The following is a 22,987-nucleotide window of genomic DNA, read 5'->3' as shown; positions in this document are numbered from 1 at the left end:
ACCAAATTGTTCCAAAATAATTTTAAATAAACCGTCCTTGAATCATATATGTATCGAGATGCTTGTCAAGTCATCTTTTTTTGGAGAGGGAGTACACACCCCTATCTATCCATCAATCAAAATGTTGAGTGTGCACTTCTTATTTAGGAAGTGAGGCAAGTGTAATCTACTTATGGTAATGATGAAAGGGCACATTTCAACCAGTGTTGGTCATTCATGAAGTTGGTCACTAGCCAGTGTTCTTCATCATTGAACACATCTTTATTTCAAATATAGCACACGTGTTCTATGTCATCGAGCAGTTAAAGTGGTTATAACGACAATGACAAAAACTTGGAAAAAAGGCACCTCAATTACTGGTTGCATGCATCAGTAGCATACACATCTGCTATATTGTTTATTAATTCACACATTATGCTGGTTCAGGCATATCCACAGAATGCAAAGTTGTATCAAATAGTAAACGTAACAAGATAGTAAGGTGGGCATGTGTGCATACTTAACATAAAACAATAGTGTCCAAACAAATCATTGATTGTCTTTGTATGCTAAAATCATCATTATTTCTATTGTTTGATGTACAATACTTGACTTATATTTCCATTGTTTCATGTACAATCGATATTTGATTACTCATTTTCCCCTCGTTAGTCAACATTTGAAGGCTAGCGTAAATGCATGTGATGTAATGCGAAACAAAATTATAAAAAATAAAATAAAATAAAGACACCTATGGCAATTAAACTCCTGTTATTTGCGTTAAGAGGAATACCTTTTAAAGTTGTTCCTGACTTTCAAAATTTTAACTCAAAATGTCAACTGAAACTTTGATTCAGTCCAACTATTTCACATTGTATGTGCTCTATGATTTGCAATTACGTCTTCACATTTCATTTTTACTTAAGTGCAGCTCAAAATCAAATGTCAAACAGTAAACCTAGTGACTTAAATTCAGCATGCAATTAATCACACTGTATAACTGCTTTTTCTTCAGCGTTGTGAACATTGTCAGTGAATGCTTGTGCTTCCCTAGGTTGATACAGCATCATTTCTACTTTACAAGTAATATGGCACAGTCAACAATCCTATAACGGTCTCGCGATCAGGCATTGCTTTGAAAATAACATTTGGAGAGACTGGGAAGTTGTTGGAAGGTGGAGAGAAATATATAGATATATATAAAGAACATCCAAACAAATTGAGTCCAAGTAGGAGTATCCTTCTGGGCTCAAGAATACATGGTCAATTGAAGCCACTGAAAAGACAAACAACACAGTGACAGTTGATTAAAGGATTTGAAATCAATCAGACTTCTATAAAATGTCAAACAAAAAGTGAGATGAGATTACCTCCTGAACATTGACTTTGATTGTCCCATTGTTTTCCTTATCCAGCGTTTTAAAGGCACCTAAACACGAGCAGTCAGGTCAATTTTAGTGTCTGAGCACCTCATATCATATCTGAGTGGGCTCATTAGAAACTTACGGCACATGGCATCCAGCCTTACAAGACAGCCAATGTAGTTGTCAAAATCCATGTTGCCGCTCTCATCGCAATACCTGCGAATTATCATCTGGAACAGCTGCTCACTTAAAGGAAAGCCTGCAGAAGATCATTTCAACAGTCCGTATTAAATCAAATGAAGTTCTTATTGTCCACATACCACAGATAAAAGTGTATAATGCATTAAGAATGAAACATTCCATGGAATCTCAACTGAGAACATGCAAGACTTTGTGGACACGGAATAAGACTTTACATTTAACAAGGCAGATTTATCAAACACTGATGAGTCAGCAACATTTAGGCAGCTAACGTGTCACTTCCTGTTAGCGCTCCTATTTGAAATCTATTCACACCATATCCGGTGGACTAAGTGGACTAACTTTAACTGTATGACTGCGTGGAAGCTTTCCAAACATGCTTTGTTGCCATTACAAATAACACTTGTGACAATGTTATGCCTTTTTAATATATTATTTTGTACAGTTACAGTGGTGTTGTTTTTAGTAGGGTATTAAATTGTTGTTACTTAGTGACACCCTTAGTAATAAAAGTAGTCCAGTCGGTGCTATAAATAAAACAATGCCCTATGTTTGAGTGACAAGAGAACATTTGTACAAGAAAGCATAAATAGATTTAAATGTAACCACACTATTTCATGAGTTTAAAACAAGTCAGTGGGCCGGAGGAGATTAAATGTGCGGGCTAGAAAGGAAAATAAATAATAATAATAAAAAATGTGCGGGCTAGAACAGCCATCTCAGGCAGTGCATTTCACAGGCCGACCCACTGGGAAATTGCCAAAATGTCCAGATTACTGATCCGGGTTTGGCTGTAGCCTGTAGAATAGCAAAAATATGGAAAACGTGAATAGTTTCCAGATACCTTGAAAAGGTGATTGTGATTCGTGACCATAAAATAGATTGCAAATCATTAACCAAGAACAAAAATGGGGTTTCCAATACAAAACATTTTATTAGCTGCTCATATGAAGGTAACATGAGATTGAATATCTTGAGCAAGGCAATTTAACTAGTTTAGAAATCAAATCTTCTTTGTCCCTTGTAAAATCAATTAATCATACAAACATAAGTATGGGGTATCAAAAGAGAATTGAACATTTAACAATTACAAGGGTGGCAGAAATCTTTCTCAGATAAATTGGCTTGGGCTTTCACTTGTAGTATAATGCTTAAGATACATATCTACAAAAATCTAGTCTCTAGCAATTTTGCAAATATTTGACAGTACTGCGAGTGACAAGTACATTATGTGCAACAGTCAAGCAACCTCAACTTGTCTGAAAAGCAGCAGCAAGTCATACATTGATTTTGCAAACTACCAAAAAGGCGATTTAGCAGCTACTCCTCGTAGCGTCTCACAATTAATATATATTTATGTTAGCCAACAGCATCTGATGAGAATTCTAAACTTGGCAAAATAGAAAATATGATGCCATTTATCTGAACTTTGGTATTTCTTGTAGTGGCTGTGGGGAATGTGAACAACTCAGACATAAGTGTTGTCACATCATTGCATGTGGGGCCTTGGCTTTATGTGATACAAACGTTCGTGTAGCCGGTGCTGGAGATTGACTGTGGCCTCGATACTGATGTTAAGTGATCAGTAAATTGACTTCAAATTGTTACCATGAAACACTGATTTAATGTTGCCAATATATTTAATATACACAATAAGAAATGCCATGACGATCACTTATTGGAAAAAGTTGTGGTTAAATTTTTACATTACTTTCATTTAGCCCACTCGACTTCCAAGCCATAGACGACGGTGAGTGCGCAGATTCGAAGACCGAGCTGTGACTTAGGCGGCGCGGGAATGGCCACGGTTACAGTGAAGCCAGCTTGAGAAAGAGGTTTTGGAAGTGAGTCTAAAAGATGCAAATCTACGCTACGTGAATGTACGTAAAAAAAACTAGACTAAGTGCAATTTTTAGAGAAATTGTGTGGGAATGCTGAAAGCTAGCTAATAGCTGAATGCATGTGGAATGCTTATGTAAATTGAGAGATAAATTATGAAATTTTGACCTCCTGGTTACTGGACAATGCACTTTACCAACTGTGCCACAGAACAGTATCAGACTAATCAGGTAATGATGTTACGTTATATGTATGGAAGTGGGCGTGGAAAGTGTGACTTAGAAAAAGTTCAATGTCTTTCCCATTGAAAATAATTGGGGAAAAGTTGATATATAGATATAATGTTAAACTGTGCAAATACTGCAAGTAATATGTAGTCAGACGATATATACCCCGGGAGGCGTGAATTTTTGAAGCAAGTTTAAATTTGAACAGTCTAAATCGGAAGTATTATGTGGGAGTTGTTATGCGGCAAGTAAGTGTGAAGAATAAAAAACAAAATAACATATGTGGGAATGCTTCAGCAGCCTTTGAAAGAGGATGCGGCCTGGGCTTATAGCTCAACAGTCAGAGCACTCCAAATGGTGCCACGGGTTTTGAGTAGGTGTGGCTTGGACTGCGCAGGAATCACCACAGTTACAAATGTACAGTACATGCAGTATTTGTAATTTGCCTAAATAATATTAATATGGGGCATTGCAAATACTGTTTTAATACGATTTTTGTAAAGTCACACAGATAAACAGTAAGACAAAGAACGAAAAGTATTTGTAAAAAATGTGCATTGTTTCAAGATGCACCGAGTAACGATGTAAAAATACATTTTCAGTGATATTTGAAGAACAAAATGGCAGGCAAAACAAAAACTCACCAGCAGCTCTGAAAGCATTGGGCAATTCATCTGCCCCAATAACACCAGAGCCATCTGAATCATAGGACTTGTACACTCCCTAAACAACAAGAATGAACATTTTTCAAACATGCATTCAAATTTGAAAGAATGTGGAATTTGAGTATTAAGGTATTGAAGCTTGTAAATTATCTAGTCAAACTTAAAACTGAAGAGGCTTGTCGTCAAGGTATGCTGGAAAAAATGTGAAAGTTTGTAAAGAACAGAAATCCGCAGAGAATAGAATGGATGGCGCTTTTTCTATTTTTTTTTTTACTTAATTCAAAAAATGAAATTATTATTGAGTGGAATGGAATATGTTACTTGACTGCTTTGCAATTCCAAAAATACTTGAACTGTACTGTTGCCTTTGTTGTATTCTACTAGAATTTTTTTTTCCTCTCTGACTCACTGCTGACGATTAACACTGACCACAGGAATGCAACAGCACAGAAAGGAAACACCCATGTAGAACAAATGTGTCAAGTCTGCAATACTTGCCTGCCATTTCTTTATGTTATTCCAGAGGTATTTAAATTCATGGAAGCCAAGTTTTCCAGTGCTGTCACTCTGGAACATCATTAAGGTCCACGGTGTTAATCAAGCACATGCAAACATGTGCCCCGGCATATTTGTCTAAGGTGTTTTTCAGTCCACCTTACTCAACATACACACCCAGTTCACACATCTCACTTACAGTAGGTAGTTTTACCTGCTGTGAAAGGCTGACTACATGGGCACGAGGAGCTGCATGATTTCATATATGTTTTAATCGACACCAATAAAATTTCGAGTCAACTAGTCGCTGATAACGGCATTGATATTTTTTTCGCAATGCTTAAAAAAAATCTCTTAAGGGGGGGAAATTTTTCAATGTATATTCACCGACAATGGACAGCTCATACACTACATTTCTGTACAACATACACGTTAAAATTAGAGCTGTCAAATGATTTTTAATTTTATTTTAATCAGATTAATCACATTTCAGAATTTTGACTAATCACGATTAATCGCTTAATTAAAAAGGCTTTTTTAATCAAAATGTTTTGCCCGCCAAATTTGTAGAGCACCCGTTATGTGTTAATTCTTTCAACATTTAATGTTATGAGGACGTCTATACATTTTTTGATCCACTGCACACTCACCCTTTTTCTAATCAGTTAACTACTTGCATAATTTAAAATGGAAAAAAAAGATCTCAATAGTTTGACATGAACAAATATTCTGAATGTCATACACAATAATGTTAATAGTGTGATTAATCTGCGTTAATACGTGATTAATGCAATAATTGTTTGTGATTAATCAATGAACTAAAGCTGTAACTTTGACAGCATTAGAACACAATACTACTATCTATTAGGGATGTAACGATAATGGCAATATTGTGATATCGCGATATTAAAATTGCCACAATATCGTCATGTCAAGATATTAAAAGCAGCACATCTGTTAAAAAGGTGGGGTTGTATTCCATTTGTGCAGTGCTAGCACCCTCTGGTGGTTAGTGTAATAATGCAGTTTAATATTAATTAGGAATGTTTCGGCCACTGCAGCGGTTATCACTCCTATAAAACAGTCATGCCATCAAATATTTTTCAACATCTCAGTCACAAAAAAAAATAAAATTGGGGGCCTGCTTCAGCGCACAACATTGTGAACTACACAGACCATGGTGCCCGATGAGCCAAGAGCACATCAATGCCATAGCCAAGCCTATTTATCCGTCACTGCTGTTATTAAGTACAAAAAAAATACAATAGTGGCCCCACAACCCACCCCATATGATTTATTTGTATTTTTTATTTTTTTACAATAGCATGAGTTTTTATACGGTATAATGAGCCTATTTATATTGCCATCCTCCCCACAATACCGTGATAATTATCATATTGTGAGGTTCATATTGGTATATTTATCATATCGTGATGTTTGGATATCGTTACATCTCTACTATCTATTCGCCACGTTGTTCTGTGGCCACAAGATTCTGCTACACGGCAATTTGCAGTGCTTCTCCAGCACACCAGCGAGCCAAATAAGGATAAGTGGTAGGGAATATAGAGGGATGGATTTATAGAAGTTTGAAAAAAAAAAAGACCTCTTTGTGTACAGTAGAATTCTCAACTATCCATCAATTTAGGTAGCATAATATGAAAAATTGGTCAAAATCCTACGCAAGCCTGGCTTTGTACCCCTTTAATTAACCAAATCATCACGTTCAAAAATAGAAGACAATACAAATCAATAAAAGTGATGGACTAATTTCATTCAGCGCACACTTCAGTTTGTGTTCAGGGATCAGTCCAAAATCGCTTATGCCCGTCAAACCGTTTGAAATTATAAGCTTCAGTAACGTGTTTCTCGTGTAAAACACATCAGATAAAGCCTTACACAGATAGAAAGGATACATCCATGACGGCCACCATGCTTCTGCAAGACTCAATAGTGAAACCATCGGTCTTCAGATCTCCATCTGAAACACACACATTTTTTTCTTCTGCAATACAATATACAGTGCTACATTACAGTATATTACAGTCTGATTCGTATCAGACTCCAAAAAAAATCATAAAAGGCAGTAGACATATGTGTAAAAGATGTGCAAATACTGTATGACAAAGTAACTTACGTTTTCCAATGATTTTGTTTAGGATATTCATGAGTTCAGCTGGACTCACTTCCATGTCCTGTGAAAATTCAAGAGTAACAGTTTAAAAGTGCAGCCATACGATCTAATATGTAATGTAAAATTGTAAAAAAATAAAATAAAATTGGGAACAAAAAATGTAATGTTTTTTTTCTGTATAAAATCGAACTGCATGTAATGAAAAGGCAGTGCAGAATCACCATTTTTTTCCAGAGCATTTTTATGTTCTATATGTTGCTAAATGCATGATAAAACATTGTACAGAATATAAGGGATGAACCAGCCTAAATACAATTTATATTAATTCAATACTGCGCCAAATATAAATCCATGCAAATAATGCTTTTTTGAGTTTGATTGATTGATATTTTTATTTGTTTTGAGTAAGCCAAACAAAATTTTCCTTTATTAAAGCCATACAAAAGCACAAATGTTTTTATAACAAAAATAAAAGAAATGATCATGGCAAAGTAAATAAATGAATAATGAAATGATTACAAAAAAATTTGAGATGGGCGAGCTGAATACCAGGTATTGATATTGTGTCGATACCAGGCCATATTTCAAGGTACCACGCTGCCCACTTGTGGCCTTTTTCGATCATGAACTAATAATTACAAGAATAGAAAATTGCCAATAATTTCCTGAAACTTAAAGTAAAAAGTGGTATATTGGGATGCAGAGGTATTTCTTTAAAAATATCTGTCATTTATATTTTTATTTTGGGGGGAGGGGGTGGGGGGTTATGGACAAGTATTAAAAGTACTAGTGTTAAGTTAAGTTATCGGTGCTTGATATCGGTATTTGTGACTATTCAAGAATCTTAGTACTCGTACTGGTCTAGAAAAAATTGGTATCAAATGTAACGAAGATTGCCCGTCATCCTCAATTTTTTTCATTTTATGTGCCTTTTTAACTCTTTCACTGCCACTGACGTTTAAAGACGTCAAGTAAAAACCTACGCTTCACTGCCAATGACGTCAAAAGACGTCATCCAATGATTTTTTTTTTTTTTTTGAAATGGGTAGAGGAAACCCTTCCGCATGTCTGGTGAAAGTTTCCAGTCTGTCTGTTGTGCCTAATGACTATTTTTGGCCCCTAGAGGGCAGCGATGACTCTCTTTTGACAAGATCGGGTGGGCGTCAGTAGAGGCGGAGCTAGAGCGTCGAGCAGGAGATGAGAATGAAAGACAAAGGAAAAATGGCGGCCGGTCGCGAGGAGCTCACGCCCGAGACGTTTTTTTCAAAGACCAAAAGCATCGCTGAAAAAGCACATTGTTGACGACGATGATCATCATCGATGATGAAGATGAGGGTGGTGACTCCGTGGTTGAGAAGCATTGACGCGGCAGTAGAAGACGTTAGATGGAGCTAGATGGAGGAGGGAACGGGCAATGGCGAGCGTTTGCAAGCAGCTCTACACTTACAAGACGAAAGGCATCGACCAACGCTAAAATAGTACATTGATGACGACGATGATCATCCTCGATGATGATGAAGGTGAATCCGAGCTTGACGGCGAAATTGGAACCGCTGACGCGGCGGCTATGACGGTGTCGTAACGCGGAGCGCAACCGAGCACGCACAGGCGGACGTTCGATCGGACGACGGAGAGTGCCCCGAGTCCAATGCATATTCATCGGAGGAAGTGTGTACAGTCTGCTACTTGCTTTTTATTCCCCGGAAAAAAAGGCCGTCAAGAAAGTGTAACGTTTGCACGCAAAACGGACCAATGTGAAAGTGAAAGTAAACTGTTGTGCGAGTCCTGGCGTCTCCTTGCACGCAGGAGAGCGTTACAAAAGGAAAAACTGTATTTGAAACATCCACATAATTGTAAGTAGTACCACAGTTGCACACATTTGTAAATAGTTTGCGAAATTGTTTTGTCAAATTGTTACACTGTTGAATGGAAATAAACGTATTTTGCAATCAAAAAACACTTTTTCATTGTTGGTGAAAGCGTTTTACAGAAGTAAAGCACTATTTAGGTGTTTGTGGCATCATTAATGGACAAAAATAAGTGTACAATTCACTAGAGTGCATGAAATAACATCGTTTCACAAAAAGCTCTTTTTCTCCGTTTTTTGTTTCAAAACAGAGAATTTCGGTGAAAGTAACCATTTTCTATTGTTGATTACTGAATAACGGAATAAGGTAGAAACAAACTTTTTTTTCTGATGAAAGCTGAGAGTCCAATCTTTCATTTGGTAGTATGTGTGTTTCCATAGTCCAAACACAACATTTTCTGTGGACCTTGAAAGATCACTCAAAATGCTTAAATCGGCTGGCAGTGGGGACAACCCGTTTCTGAAAACGTCTGGCAGTGAAAGAGTTAAACATTTCCCCCCTGGGGGAATGTGTGTGCGTGTCTTAACTCTGTGTTTTCAGTTCAAAAGGACTCTTTGAGTTTCCCTCCAGCAGGGACTGGACTTCGTTTTATAACCCCCAGGAAACGCATATCACAGCTCCGACAGACGTGAAATCATGTCTGATAAGCAGTCCCCAGACCATCTTTTATGGTCTGGCCTATCCACAGGAATTAGCAATGTGTTTTTTGGGGGGGAAACAATGCCCCTTGGAAGTTGTCTGGTACCCAGTGCCCTCCAACGGTCACTATCTGTTATCCTCAAGAATCCTGCCGCTCTAATCAATCTGAAGTCTACATAATTCGGGACATACACGGACTCTATGTACTTGACTGACATCAAATAACTCCTGTTGTTTATCTTTGTATACAACCTGTATGTCTATCTCAAATGAATGATGTGTGTAATTTCTGTAGCCACCTAAGTTTAGCTAATTAGTAAGCTTCGCGGATTCAATAACTTTATGATCACGGTAATGTTTGAAATGTGTACAGAATGATAAATGAAGCATCTGGCTTGTCAATTCTGATTCAAAAAATATCAAATACTATCCCAAAAGCTTGGTCTCAGTTGACCAAGTCTGATTCATGCGCACGGAAGAGGCGGGGCATACGTCCCGACGGTCGCTGAGGGTGACCACGCACCTTCTTCCTTTGAGCCGAGGACTTGAGTCACGCCGCGCATCCCAAAGCACGCATCAAGCAAGGACTCGCAAACACACTGCGCATCCCCAAAACACGCGTGTCTGTTCCAGCCGTGAGTCCGAGGCGTCCCTCAGCGCTCACACAAGGACCGGCCGCTGCCTCGATGCCGCGCGTGCATCACCGACCAGCAGCGAGAAACTCTCGGGCAGCATTCAACCGAGGATCGACGCTCGAGTCTCTCTCTCTCCCGTGCCACTGAACCAGTCCATGAGTTGCGCCTGCATTGCAATCTGACCATATACTACTGGTGCAACGCTTTTATTCAAACATAAAATAATTGACAGGTCAAACGCTTCCATCTTTATCCCCCCCCCCCCCATCTACCTTTTTCATCTACCTTCTTTTATCTTGGTAAGTTAGGTTGCAAGTTTTCTTTTTATGGATTGGAGGATGCGTTGAAGCTGTGTACTTTTCTGATAGTGTTACAGAAAAAAATAAAATGTAAAAATAATGAATCCTCATAATGCTATTGATCAAATGTAAAACAATTATGGTGTATTCAGACCTGCACTGTTTGGTCCGCTTCAAACAGATCAGAGTTCGTTAACCCACGCTGAACCGGAACTTTTGTGCAGTTCTGAATACACAACAAAAAATCCTGGTGCGAACCAAACAAGCGGACAGAGACCCACTTTTTGAGATGGTCTCGTCCGCTTCCAAACACACTCAATACAAACCACAGCTGATCTGCTCCAACTGCAGGACATATGCGCCTTTCTGAGCTTAACAAGCCACCGTAGCCAAGCATTGCAAGGGGGAAACCTTGCCCGGTAGTGAATATTGTGCTAAATTCATTCATAATCATCCGTATTCTGTTTAGCCATGCTACTGTCAGCATGTTGTGGGGGCGGGGCACGCGGAGCGCAACTGCTCCTCCGGTTAATACACACAATCGACGACGCGTTCCAAAATTAAAAACAGCGTTGCGGAACCTCCATTGAATGAGCTACTCTTGATGCTCGCAAATATCTTGCATCTAATAACACCACAACTATGCAGAGCAGTAATGCAGCACGTTGGAATTTCATGTTTTCCTCTATTTCCAGGTTTGGTTATGCCTTCAACCCTCGTTATTTTTGTCCAATGGGAGCACAGATCGTCACGCAGGTCGATGTGATTACGCAATATAGTCCACTTGCAAAAAGCAGTGTGACTATGAACCACACCAAACGAAAAAAAATAAAGTTCGCTTTTGGTCCGGACCAAACAAGCGGACTAAAGGACTTTTCTGGTCTGAATACACCCTTAGGAATTACAATGTGAATGTAACATTTATTTATTTTGCTTTGTTGTAATTCTATGCGAGTCATGGGACAGCATAGGATAGGCAAATAGACAAAGTGCAATTTCTGCAGAAATTGCGTGGGAATGGTGGAAGCTGAATGCCATAGCTGAATGATTATGAAGGAAATTGAAAGAAATTATGTGAAAATTACAAATTTTTAACTGTAGTTAAATGACAATTGAATAAAAAGAAAACTTGAACTGCAATCTGTCTGCAAAGTGGCATTTAACCATTTCAGAGAAATTATAATCCATTTCCTGATATGATAGTCAGTTGATATCGAACCATTGAATGTACTTAAATGATGTCCAAGCGGGATTTTAACCCAGGTTCTCCGTGGTGGGAGGCAATTGCTCTAAACACTGAGCTAAACTTCCAGCATTCCCACAAAAGACTGGTACTTTAGCCTATTCCTTTTTCAGTTGATAATTGATTTGTTCGAAGGGATGTTTGTGCTTTCTTTTCTGTGTTATGTATGGAATCGAAATGAACTATGCATTCATAGATTTTAAAGTTGTAAAATGCCTTTAGTGACATCATAAAAGGGCATGAATATGTGAATAAAACATATGAATATTAGTGACATCTAATCGCCATGAAATATAGACATCTCATTTCTCCAAACGCGTTTCCCTTTTCACTCATCAAATACAGCGGGCCCTCGCAAACTTGTGTTTTTTTCACCCATTATCCCCCCCCCCTTTGTTTTTGTTATATGAGGGGTACCATTTTTGAACGGTTCATGGAAAATGCTTAATGTTTTTTTTTTTATTAAAAAAAATTACTCGTGATTTTTGCAGCACTTCCCCCGAAAAATATTATTATTTTACTTCAATGCATATACAAAGGGCATCAATTATACACAGATGTTCGCTATTTGTGCACTGCCTTGTCCTCCACAAATAGCTGGGGCACACTGTAATTTCTCCTCAACTACTGAAATGGAATCTCTGGCGGGATTAAAGAGAGAACCAAGAAAAAAGGAGGTTGCAAATAATGAAATAGAAACAGCTCATGGGGTCAGTAGATATATAAGATATACATGTGCTAAACATTCACAAAAGCAATTTGGGCAACAAATCTTGTCCAGGCAGGTGCTATTGCAGAAACACATCTGTACGTGCAAAAAATAATAATAATGAAAGTGGATAATTGTATTTCAAATAGAGTGAATCCCAACATTTCAGTTCATTATTCATCATTTCATCGCCTATCCACATGTTTTATGTCAAACCCCATCCTCAGCTATTCTCTGAAAATCATCTATGTTGTTTTTATTTAATTAACAGTTTAAACTATCAACAGAGGCAACGAAAAAGACAGACAGCTGAGTCTGATGGTACACTCACATCTCCGGCGAGTTGCTGGAAGACTCTGCGGAACTGTTTCTCTTCATCGCTCTCATGCTGCTCTGCATATGCAAGAGGTCTGCGAGGCGCAGGCTGCGTGAACGTTACAAACATTGTCATTAGACTGAAATAATGGTGCAGTGATGCGCACAGTGAGTTAAATAGGAAATGCCTGTCACTCACAGGTTCAGAGGGAATGAACTGGGCTGGGTCGATGTTCCTGCAAAAGCACAATTAAATAGAGAAGTTTAAAAACGTATGTGCATGTTTTACTCTTGGATGATTCTTTGTGCATTATCTCACCCGATGACATTAATCAGGCCACCAATGAACTTTCTGGCAAATGACATTTTGAGTCAGCTGTGAATATCAAATGTAACACATATTACTCAAAAATACATACACCACAAACAATACTTGGGTCTGGATTCAACAGTACCAATTAAACACATGGTGAAATTAAACAAGCAGTGGCAGCTGGTCAACAGAGGCCACCCCAGAACTGATAGTGGTCACCCTAAAAACATTGACAAAAAAACTAAAATAATAATAATAATCAACAAATATATTTATATGAAAATAAAAAACATTTCATATATAGGTCTATTTTTAGATGAGCATGATAAATGGTATTTCTATATGATGAGTTGTTTTGTTGAACTCTGTTTGATTTTGTGGCATACTTCCGCTTGGAGTGCACAAATCTTTACCTATTTACCTCTTTTTTGACATTGGGTCACACTGAATAGCCACCATTATACTTATTGAATACAGATGAGTGTAGACATGACTATGCCTCTTGTTTTAAGTAATTAAAAACATTGTAAATATTCTATATGACTAAAATAATTCATAAATAAATTTTAGAATGTTAGAATATGAAATATATGCTGGGGATGCTTAACTGGGGATACTCAGATTTCTGACAGGTCTATAGTAACCAAAAGCCCCTCAAGTTGCATTAAAATTGGGGTTATTGTGTACTTTGACTGCCCCGCCCCCTAGTATAAAACATTATGAATGTCTGTATGCATGTAGTTCTCGTTTTATGTTATCTTGTGACACACCCGCCACCTTGGTGGAAAACGCAGCCGCACTTCGAACGCTGAAAGAGACCAACAAAGTTTATTTTGCTGTTCTTCGCTTGTGATCTCCAATAAGTCTTCAAGCCTTAACAATGAGCCGTTTATCATTCGTTCTTTGACGTTGAAAACGAATACTGTATCGTGTTGTTTTTCGCTGTTTATTGGATTGAATAAATTGCGGGGGTAAACACATTATATTAAAATATATCTCCAAACCATACAGTTTCAACAGTGCTGTTCGGGAGAAGCCTCGCCTACGCAGCAACATTTGCCCGAGTTAGCTAATATTAGTATCGGCTAACACGAAGCTAGCAAGCTAACGACGAGGAATGCAACCTTGCCTGTCGAATTCGACAACCTTTTAACTTAGCTAATAGTTATCCAACCTTACGTGGGTTGATAATTATATAACCCCCAAGAATTTACCGTTGTAGGCAGTCACTCAAGTTGTTAGTTGGACAGTCGACCGGGGTTTGGCAAGTTCCGAGGCAGCTGGCACTAGGATCAGTCAACACTAACACACCCTGACTGTGCCGCGAGCAGAGCCAGAGAATAGAGAGAAAGAAGCGCAAGCAGGACGAGAGTATGTACGTCGGACAAGTTGAATCCGTCCTGCTGCCAAAACCGCACCTCTTGTTTGCTTGCTTTGTTACATGACTGCCATCTACTGGAATTAGAGGGAATCGCAAGCACGACCCAAGAAATTTTTATTTAAATAAGCATCAATCAAATGAAGGGACAATGTGGTTTCGTACACTGAAAAAAATCAAGTGGTTGCACACAGTAAAATCATTTGGATCCAGAAATATATATATTTTAAGTAGATTTATAGTTTACTTAAAAATGTATCTGGTGCCAGATGACTTTATTTCGCACAAACACTCGACCAGTACCATTTTTTAGAGTGTAAATTAATATATCATGGGAAGAGTGCGATCATGAAATTCTTCCTCTCTTAAGAAAAATGTCTGTTTTCTCTAACACACACGTGGTGCATACTACAACTTTTTATAAAACTAAATGTAAAATCTTATGAAAAGGGCATGGTACCCCACAACCTGGGGAAAGCACCCACCATTTCCAACCCTCCCAAACTCCTAGTGGGGGAAGCTGACTCCCTCCCACCCCACACGTCAATTTGATGCATACAAACTCGGTATTTATGCATAATACTAAACTTCATTCTCATATTCTGGCATTGCTCTTACTTCAATTGAAACGCAAAAATAAATGATTATTGATTTTAACAGGGGTTAGTTTTTTTATAAGGATGTGCAGCTATTATTATTCAGAGTTGGTTTACAGTCTTTTTTTTTTTGTTAAATTTTCCGAGCGTTTAAAAAAAAATGTTTTGATTTATTTATTTATTTGTACTGTTTTAGTATTTTATTGATTTGTTATCTTTTTTATTATTATTTTTGTTGTTGCTTATTTTGTCCCTGTTTCTTTGATTTGTGTACAGCCCTTTGGTCAGCTGTGTTGTTTTTAAAATGCTTTATAAAGTTGAATTAGATTGGCTCTTCCTTGAGGTAAAAAGATGACTCAAACATACTTGACACACCAACATAGTCTACAGTTTAATATAGCTTAATGCTATTTTGTGACATAGAATCAGCAAAGTAGCTTTTTAAACGGGTGCTAATACATCTCTGACTTGAATTATACGTTCGATGATGATGTGCGGTATTTGTCAGACATGTAACACCGGCAAAATCATGAGGGCATCATACCATACATGGATTGGTGCATCTTCCTCACAAAGTTATATTTAATAGTTTCACATACTGAAAAAATAGAAGAATTTCAAACTAATTGATTAACCTCCACGAGACTCTCAACTTGGTATATTTATATCCTTAAAAAAAAATCACAGAGGCCTATTTTGGTGGTGTAAAAAAGGTCTTTGGATTCCCGCTGACCCGAAAAAATATTAAGGTTAACAAGGCCACAAACCAAGGAGATGTTTTACCACGGTCTCCCCTAATTATTAATAGTAACATATAATAATAACATTATTAAAGGTAATTTGGGCACATTTTTAGAAGTGTGTTTGATAACTGGTAACCCTCCATGTTAATCACCAGTAAAAACTTGCTGTCACCTTCAAAAAGGTTGGTGACCCCTGCGCTCCTGCACAAATTACAGTTCAGTTATCCTGAACTTATATTTGGACGGATGGAGCTGCGCCATCGGCGCCGAGTATCAGTCATGTTTGATAATTTCGTGGCTCAGGCACCATTTGTGTACGGGGCACAGGAGCCAACCGCGTACTGCTATTATCCATGGTGCATGCGCTCTTCATATACCTCTCACAGGCGCTCCTAAAGGATATTCACGCAGGAGCAGCCCTCAGTCATTTTCTTTATACGCATACAAAGGTAGCAAATCCAGATCCAGAAAGTAAAAACCCTACCACAGTTTGGCTTTAGCCTCAGGTGCTAGTTAGCTGGCTCCCTAGCTAGCTGCCATGTTGCTCGTTTATCTGCTAGGGAGCTAGCTAGCTAGCTAGCACCCATGGTGCTCATTTACTTGCTAGAGAGCTAACTAGCTAGCTAGCACTAGGGGCTAAAGCGAAACTGTGGTAGGGTTTTTACTTTCTGGACCTGGATTTGCCACTTCTGTCATGTGACGCTCCACGCCGACTACGCCCTCCGTTGCTCAATGATCTCCAGAGAAGTGGATCCCATGTGTGGGAAAGTTGAAAAGTTCCTTCGAGCGACGAAGGGCGTAGTCGGTGTGGATTAACACGACAGCTCCGCCACGTCGTCTACGCCCAGGAACATCAGCTGATAAGACACGTCACAACTGTCATTTTGACAGCTTCTGAGGAAGTCGTCACCGAAACTAGTCAAGGTAAAGCACAAAGTTTTTTTGTCTTAAAAAAGAAAAAACACAGGACAATACAGATTTGTAGACAACATAAATTTTTGTAGCCACAACACTAGCTCAGAATAGAGTCACTGCCTCTCTGCATCAAGATAAAGTAGCTCAAGTATTGGGCTAGGATGGATGCCACCCTGGTGAAGTGTTTGGGGCATGTCCCACCGTGAGGAATTTTTGGAAAGACCCAGAACACGCCGGTGTGATTACATCTTGGCTGGCCTTGGAAGGCTTCACGATCCCACCAGAAAAGCTGGACAAAATGGCCGAAGAGAGGGAAGCATGGGCTTCTCTGCTGAGTTGCAAACCGAACCCGGATAAGAGAATAGATTTTATAGATAGAGGATAGTTACTCCTCTGTATCAATGTAAAAGAAAATGAGATTTAATTTTTTGGCTAGTGAAGGAATATTTTGATTACTATATTAAGTGTAATCTTTGCGTGTCCAAATAATTGTATTCAGGATCTGATGAAGAAGTTTTCTTGCAAGAATTTATTTAGAGGCCTCTAAAGACACCGTTAGGACATCCACATCTGAATGCGATGTAGACCCCCCAAGAGTGTGACAATTTACAGAACATCGACTCATTTATACTCAAAAGATAAAAGGTTCCTCCTCCCGGCTCTTGATTGAACAAAGGGCAGACATGTCATCTCCTAGATTGAACAAAGGTGTAAGGTTGATGGTAAACAGACATCTTTATACAGTTCCCCTTCTTGATTGGGGGAACAGAAGTAATCAAAATCTGACCCCAGACCTTCAGTCCCTAAGTGACAAGAGACTCTGACAACATCATGCACATTGCCCCTCCAACAGCATTTGAGGGTACAAAGATCAAATAAAGTTCACAAAATCACCATCCCACTGTATTCTTTTAAACACTCATGATTATATCACATTGATATGCCTATAAGTAAATTCAAAAACAGTAAAACATCAAATTGAAAATGTTAAATGTCTTCACTAGCTAACCTATTTCAACCCTTTGCCGCTCTATGCTGAATTTAAATACATTAATAAGAGGAGCTGTTTCGATTGGCCGTGAGTGGACTGCATTCCCTCCCACAACGGCACATAGCAGAGCAAATGCCCTCTTCTATCTGCACGAGTCTAGAAAAATACCAAACAAAAGCAAACTCCCCCCGTGCACACAGTTAGACAACACTTTGTGTTAGACTTGCACTTAGCACGAAAAACGGGCCCGTGTTGGAATATTGCTAAATTATTTTGCTTCCATACCCTAAATTTGTAGTCGCATCGATTACACGGCTCTTCCTGGTAAGATGCAAAATCACAAGCGCTGCTCTTTAGGCTGCCTGTTAATAAATCAATTATCAACAAATCAACTGTGACATCTGCCATGACTCCATGATTAAACTTACTATTTTCAATATTCAATGTGGATTGCACCATACTTGGCAATCCCATGTAAACCTTCTTCCATCCATTTTGTATAGCCTACTACTACTGCAAATCCACATTAGGGTTGTGGCAACTGAAGCCTGTCCCAATGGACTTTGAGAGAGAGTCATTTACACTCACATTCACACCTTTGGGCAATTTAGAGAGTTTAATTAACCTATTCTGCATGTTTTAAAATATAGGCGTGACCCAGACTACTCGGAGCAAACCCACGCAGACATGGGAGGTACATGCAAATTCATCACATGCCTTGACTTGTGATAATCATAAATAACATACTGAAGTATAATAATGTTCATAAAATTTTATAATCTATGCATTTGGTGTTGCTGTTTAAGATTTGCTCGTGTATGATGTGCAATGCAGAAAGGGATATCTATCCTTCAGATCCCACTCCAGCTAAAATTACCCCATCCATGAAATAGAGGTATCCATGGTTACATCAGGAGCCATGTGAAAGGGTGCCTGAGTGTGTCTATTCTCAAGCAGTCCCCCCCCAATCCCCCCACCCCCCATTCATCATTTGAATACATCGCTCTGCCAACTCAAGGTTTTCTAAAGCTAAGATTTGCTTTTGCAAATGAGATTTGCAGCGTATGGGTTCAATAATTTTGATGATGATAGACTGCTTATTAAACATCTCTGAATTATGAATGCAAATATTACTTCAGCAATTACCTGCATGACTTTGAAGGATTGAAGTGAAGAGCTTCTACATTTCAGGGATATTGAGGCTGCAGGTTGAAATATTGTATAGAAGCATTCCAGTGCGACATATTTGCAGTCTTCAGAACAACCTGTTTCCTTGACAACGCAATTTTATCATTCAAGCCCATTGCTACCTTGTCTCAAAGCAGGAATCAAATGTAGCTGAGATTAGTGTTGCGGCAGGGATTCACAACACAGTTCAGACTTGAGTGAACATGGTGGATATATTGATATGTTACAAAAAACATTTTCAGTGCAGCAGAGAAAATAATTTTTGATACATTTGTGGTAAAGATAATATGTATGGGGGTGATTAAAGCAACAACAGTTTGTAGTAGGTTTACCTTAAATGGCAGCTTCAAAATAATAGGCATAAGCTCCAGCTTCCCAGTCATCTTGGCCAGAAATGATTTAAGAAAATAGATGGATGGACACTAACAATTTCTATGCTTTACTAGCTCATGATAAATTGTCACTGTCATTATTGCTATAACAATCACCTAATTTTGTAAGCTAAAGTATTATTGTACTTTTGTGTAAGCTAAAGCATTATTGTACCGGCATCTTATGTTTAATAGTGTTGGCTTGAGAAATGTTGTGTATATATATATATATATATATATATATATATATATATATATATATAAATGTCGTGCAGTCAGTGTGTGGAGTGTATGTATAGGCACTGCAGGTGAATTTACAGGATGAAATTAAAATGCATTATGACTATGTCCAATTGTTCAATGTTCTTGTATTTGTTTTCTAATAGGAAGCTGAACATAATAAAAGAGGAAAATAATAATTAAAAAGCACTGCATCAGGCTTAAAAGAGGCGGGCCCACCGGGCAGATGGCCAGTCCAGCCCTGTACCAGTACACTTCCTGGTTCACTAAAACCATCATCTTCATTTTGCTTTTTGACATGAGACCTATGCGACACCAAACAATTGATCAACAGTCCCTCGTCATTCCGAGGCCAAGCAGGATGTCCTCAGAGAGAAGTGGTCACTGAGCCTAGTGAGCCTTCAAATTCTCAAGGCTGGGCCTTCCTTTTTTTTCTCCTTTAATTTTTTTTTATTTTTTTTGACAAATTGAAATCAAAAGCCAAAACACGGCAAAAATTAAGCAGCAGAGTAAACTTACAAGTCACGATACACAACAATGTCGCAGTAACAAAATAAAAAAGAGGGGAAATAATAATAATAATAATAAATTGCCAATTGTGAATTTGTTGACTGCATGACATCACTCGGGACTCGACAGCAAGCACGGACTTACACATGAATTTTGTTTAACCTTTGTGTGTGTGTTTTTTTTTCTTGTGTCTTGTTTGACAGCACCATTCTGGTTTGTGTGCTCAATTTGAATTGGACGTTGGAGTTTGAATTAATAAAAAAAAAAAAAGCAACAACAAATAATAAAAAATACAAAAAAATAAAATAAACATGTGTTTTGTTTAGGCGGCAAGGTGGCTGACTGGTTAGCACGTCCGCCTCCAGTGCAGAGGATGTGAGATCGAGTCCGGGCTTCAGCCTTCCTAGGTGGAGTTTGCATGTTCTCCCCGTGCTTGCGTGGGTTTTTTCTGGGTACTCTGGTTTCCTCCCACATTCCAAAGACATGCATGGCAGGTTAATTGAACACTCCAAATTGTCCATAGGTGTGATTGTGAGTATGGTTGTTCGTCTCTGTGTGCCCTGCGATTGGCTGGCAACCAGTTCAGGGTGTACCCCGCCTACTCCCCGAAGCCAGCTGGGATAGGCTCCAGTGCCCCCGCGACCCTTGTGGGGACTAAGTGGTTAAGAAAATGGATGGATGGATTGGTGTGTTCTGCTTAAAAGTCTTCAATAAAGTTATATGAGAAAAAAAACACATGAATGGACTGTCGGTCAATGCGCTAAGGACAAGAAGCATTCATATGTCCGTGTCCAGGGTTGGAAGGGTTACTTTTAAAATGTAATACATTACATTTACAAGTTACCTGCTAAAAAATTTAGTTAGAAACGTAATCCAAGTACCATAATATTAAAGTAAAGTAACTGGATTACTTTTGGATTACTCCAATATTGAGTATGCTCATAAAGACAAAATAAGAATAAATATCACCACAAAATATATTCTATACAATGTGCCCCTGCTTTTTGCGGGTGATAGGGACCCGGGCAGCCTACAAATACCAAAAATCCTTGTGTAATTAGAAAGCATGTAGGCTATTGATTTATTGATTTATTGATTGATTGATTGATTGATTGATTGAAGGCCATATGCTGTTTTCGAACAGTCACTGAAAGCAACCACACCTCACAGTTTGATAGATAGATAGATAGATAGATAGATAGATAGATAGATAGATAGATAGATAGATAGATAGATAGATAGATAGATAGATAGATAGATAGATAGATAGATAGATAGATAGATAGATAGATAGATAGATAGATAGATAGATAGATAGATAGTCATCCAATGAGGATGACGATGTGTGACATCAACTGCAATATGAACTTTTATCCCAGTCCCAAGTTTAGCCGTGATTATATGTTGTGTATGAAGTTTAAATAGTGAATTGTTGGGAGGAAGATTTGTTTGGAAGGTGTAACTCATTTTGGTTGTAGGCTAGCAAGCTAGCTAGCAAGAAGCTACAGCGTATAGCATGCCGCTGGACTCTTAACTCAAATTTTTGCTCCGAGTAAGTTCCAGTGAATACCGGTCGCTATTTCCTCCTCCCGTCCATGAAGCTTTTTCAAACTGCCCGCGTGTGGACACGACTAGTCAGTTCGTTCGTTCTCACCTCCCCGACAGGTAGCAACGGTCCCACTCGCGCGGGCATGCACGCGCTCCCTCTCACTCTGTCCTTCTCTCTCTCTCCTTCTCTCTCCTTCTTTCGCACGCTCTGTCATTGTAGAAATTGTAATCCCTTGAAGTAATCCCCATTTTTAACAAATGTACCTATAATTTGATTACATGTTTTTTCCTGTAACTGTAATGGAATAGTTAATTTTTTTTTGCAATCTGATTACGTAACGGCGGTACATGTATTCCGTTACTCCCCAAGCCTGTCTGTGTCACACGTCCGTGCATGTTGTCGAGTCGTTCCGGGAGTGACGTCTTAGAGCCGATAAATTCTGCTTTTGGAGGACCCAGCCTTGTGAATTTGTGAATGTCATCAGCAGCAGGTTGTAACAGAGATACAGAGTGACCTACACATATAAGTGGATGAGCTTGGGGAAAAAAATACGCCTGTTGTGAATTATACCTTTCAGTTCCTTGCGAGAGATCAGCAAGTTGTGAAAAAAAGTACTTAACCAGTTACCCTTTGGACATGTGCATTCAAAAGTTGAAAAAAGCTCACATGTAAAGATTATACTACATTTCATGTTAATGCTAAAATTTCAGCCCAAAGCTATCCCAAACTTTTTGTGAGTACTGCATAGGGGGTTTAACTAGGGCTTAAGAACTAGTTCCAATTTATTGATTCTATCGGAATAGTACACCTCCTTTCTTATCGATTTTGCCAGTAGGGCCTCTCTGTAGTCCACACACTCTTCTTCTCTGGTGGCGAATATAGTTACAGTCATTGATAGTGATAAAAATCTCTGCAAACAGGTTGGCATTACAAATGGGAATCTGATATGAAAGGCCTTAACAGAATAAATTAAGTTTTAATGAGTATATGTATTTTTAAAAGCCAACCCTAAACCAAATCCGTGTGTTTTATATCATTCCCTCACACTATATTTGAATTTGTATGAGATTAATGGCAATTTTCTATTTGTCTAATTTCTTATCCCTGATCGGCAGAGTGAGTACTGATATTTTGAGATAAGGCCGGGTATCAGCCTGATACCGATACCTGGTATCACTGCTCCCCTATCTTTATTTTTTTACCCAACATGAGACTCTTGTTTATACTCTAAAATGATGCCGGTAAAATAATTGTTAATAATCTATTTAATATGGGTTAAATGCATGTATGCGCTCTATTGAATAAAAATAATTGTCAGGAAAAATGCCTTATTTAGCTTGATGTACAGACACCTTGTGATGACGCCCCACTGTACCCTTATGGAGAGAATGACAGTGTATTGTCAAAGTCACGGAAGACTGACATTTAATTGACTTGTAATTGTTATATCCAGTTTGAATAGTCTGCACTGATTTATTAAATAATTTGGCTTGTTTACAGCTCATAATTCTGATGGAATACTCCAAAAATCAATAACATTTCAATTTCATGAGATGTGTCGTTTGCAGTTCTACTGTATGT

General features: G+C 38.4%; 1 protein-coding gene across 2 annotated transcripts; it reads right to left on the bottom strand.

Annotated features, from left to right (window-relative positions):
• Positions 1–353: 353 nt before the first annotated feature.
• On the bottom strand, positions 354–14,373 carry capns1a (calpain, small subunit 1 a). Of its 2 annotated transcripts, XM_077546605.1 has the most exons (12): positions 14,140–14,373; positions 13,068–13,145; positions 12,932–12,988; positions 12,812–12,848; positions 12,629–12,721; positions 6,908–6,965; positions 6,687–6,751; positions 4,770–4,842; positions 4,255–4,329; positions 1,486–1,602; positions 1,350–1,408; positions 354–1,255 (listed from the first exon to the last, which is right to left on the bottom strand). In XM_077546605.1, exons 3-12 carry the CDS (start codon positions 12,976–12,978, stop codon positions 1,229–1,231), a joined length of 651 nt encoding a protein of 216 aa, XP_077402731.1. In that variant the 5' UTR covers positions 12,979–12,988; positions 13,068–13,145; positions 14,140–14,373; the 3' UTR covers positions 354–1,228. The 2 variants fall into 2 exon arrangements, with proteins under 2 accessions (XP_077402731.1, XP_077402730.1); XM_077546604.1 differs by lacking the exon at positions 13,068–13,145 and having other exon boundaries at positions 14,140–14,371.
• Between the last annotated feature and the right edge of the window lie 8,614 nt (positions 14,374–22,987).

The sequence above is a fragment of the Vanacampus margaritifer genome, chromosome 16, assembly GCF_051991255.1.
Source record: "Vanacampus margaritifer isolate UIUO_Vmar chromosome 16, RoL_Vmar_1.0, whole genome shotgun sequence".
NCBI classification, from domain to species: domain Eukaryota; kingdom Metazoa; phylum Chordata; class Actinopteri; order Syngnathiformes; family Syngnathidae; genus Vanacampus; species Vanacampus margaritifer.
The sequence above is the reverse complement of the archived record's forward strand: the minus strand, read 5'-3'. Positions and strand labels throughout refer to the sequence as shown.

Bases quoted from the DNA above. Each gene is read 5' to 3' on its own strand.
- capns1a (XM_077546605.1), bottom strand. From the start codon at position 12,978: ATGTCATTTGCCAGAAAGTTCATTGGTGGCCTGATTAATGTCATCGG. The intron at 1,603-4,254 runs GTGAGTTTTTGT...GATCTTCTGCAG, and splicing joins CAATGCTTTCAGAGCTGCTG to GCTTTCCTTTAAGTGAGCAG. The intron at 1,409-1,485 runs GTAAGTTTCTAA...GCTCGTGTTTAG, and splicing joins AAGGCTGGATGCCATGTGCC to GTGCCTTTAAAACGCTGGAT.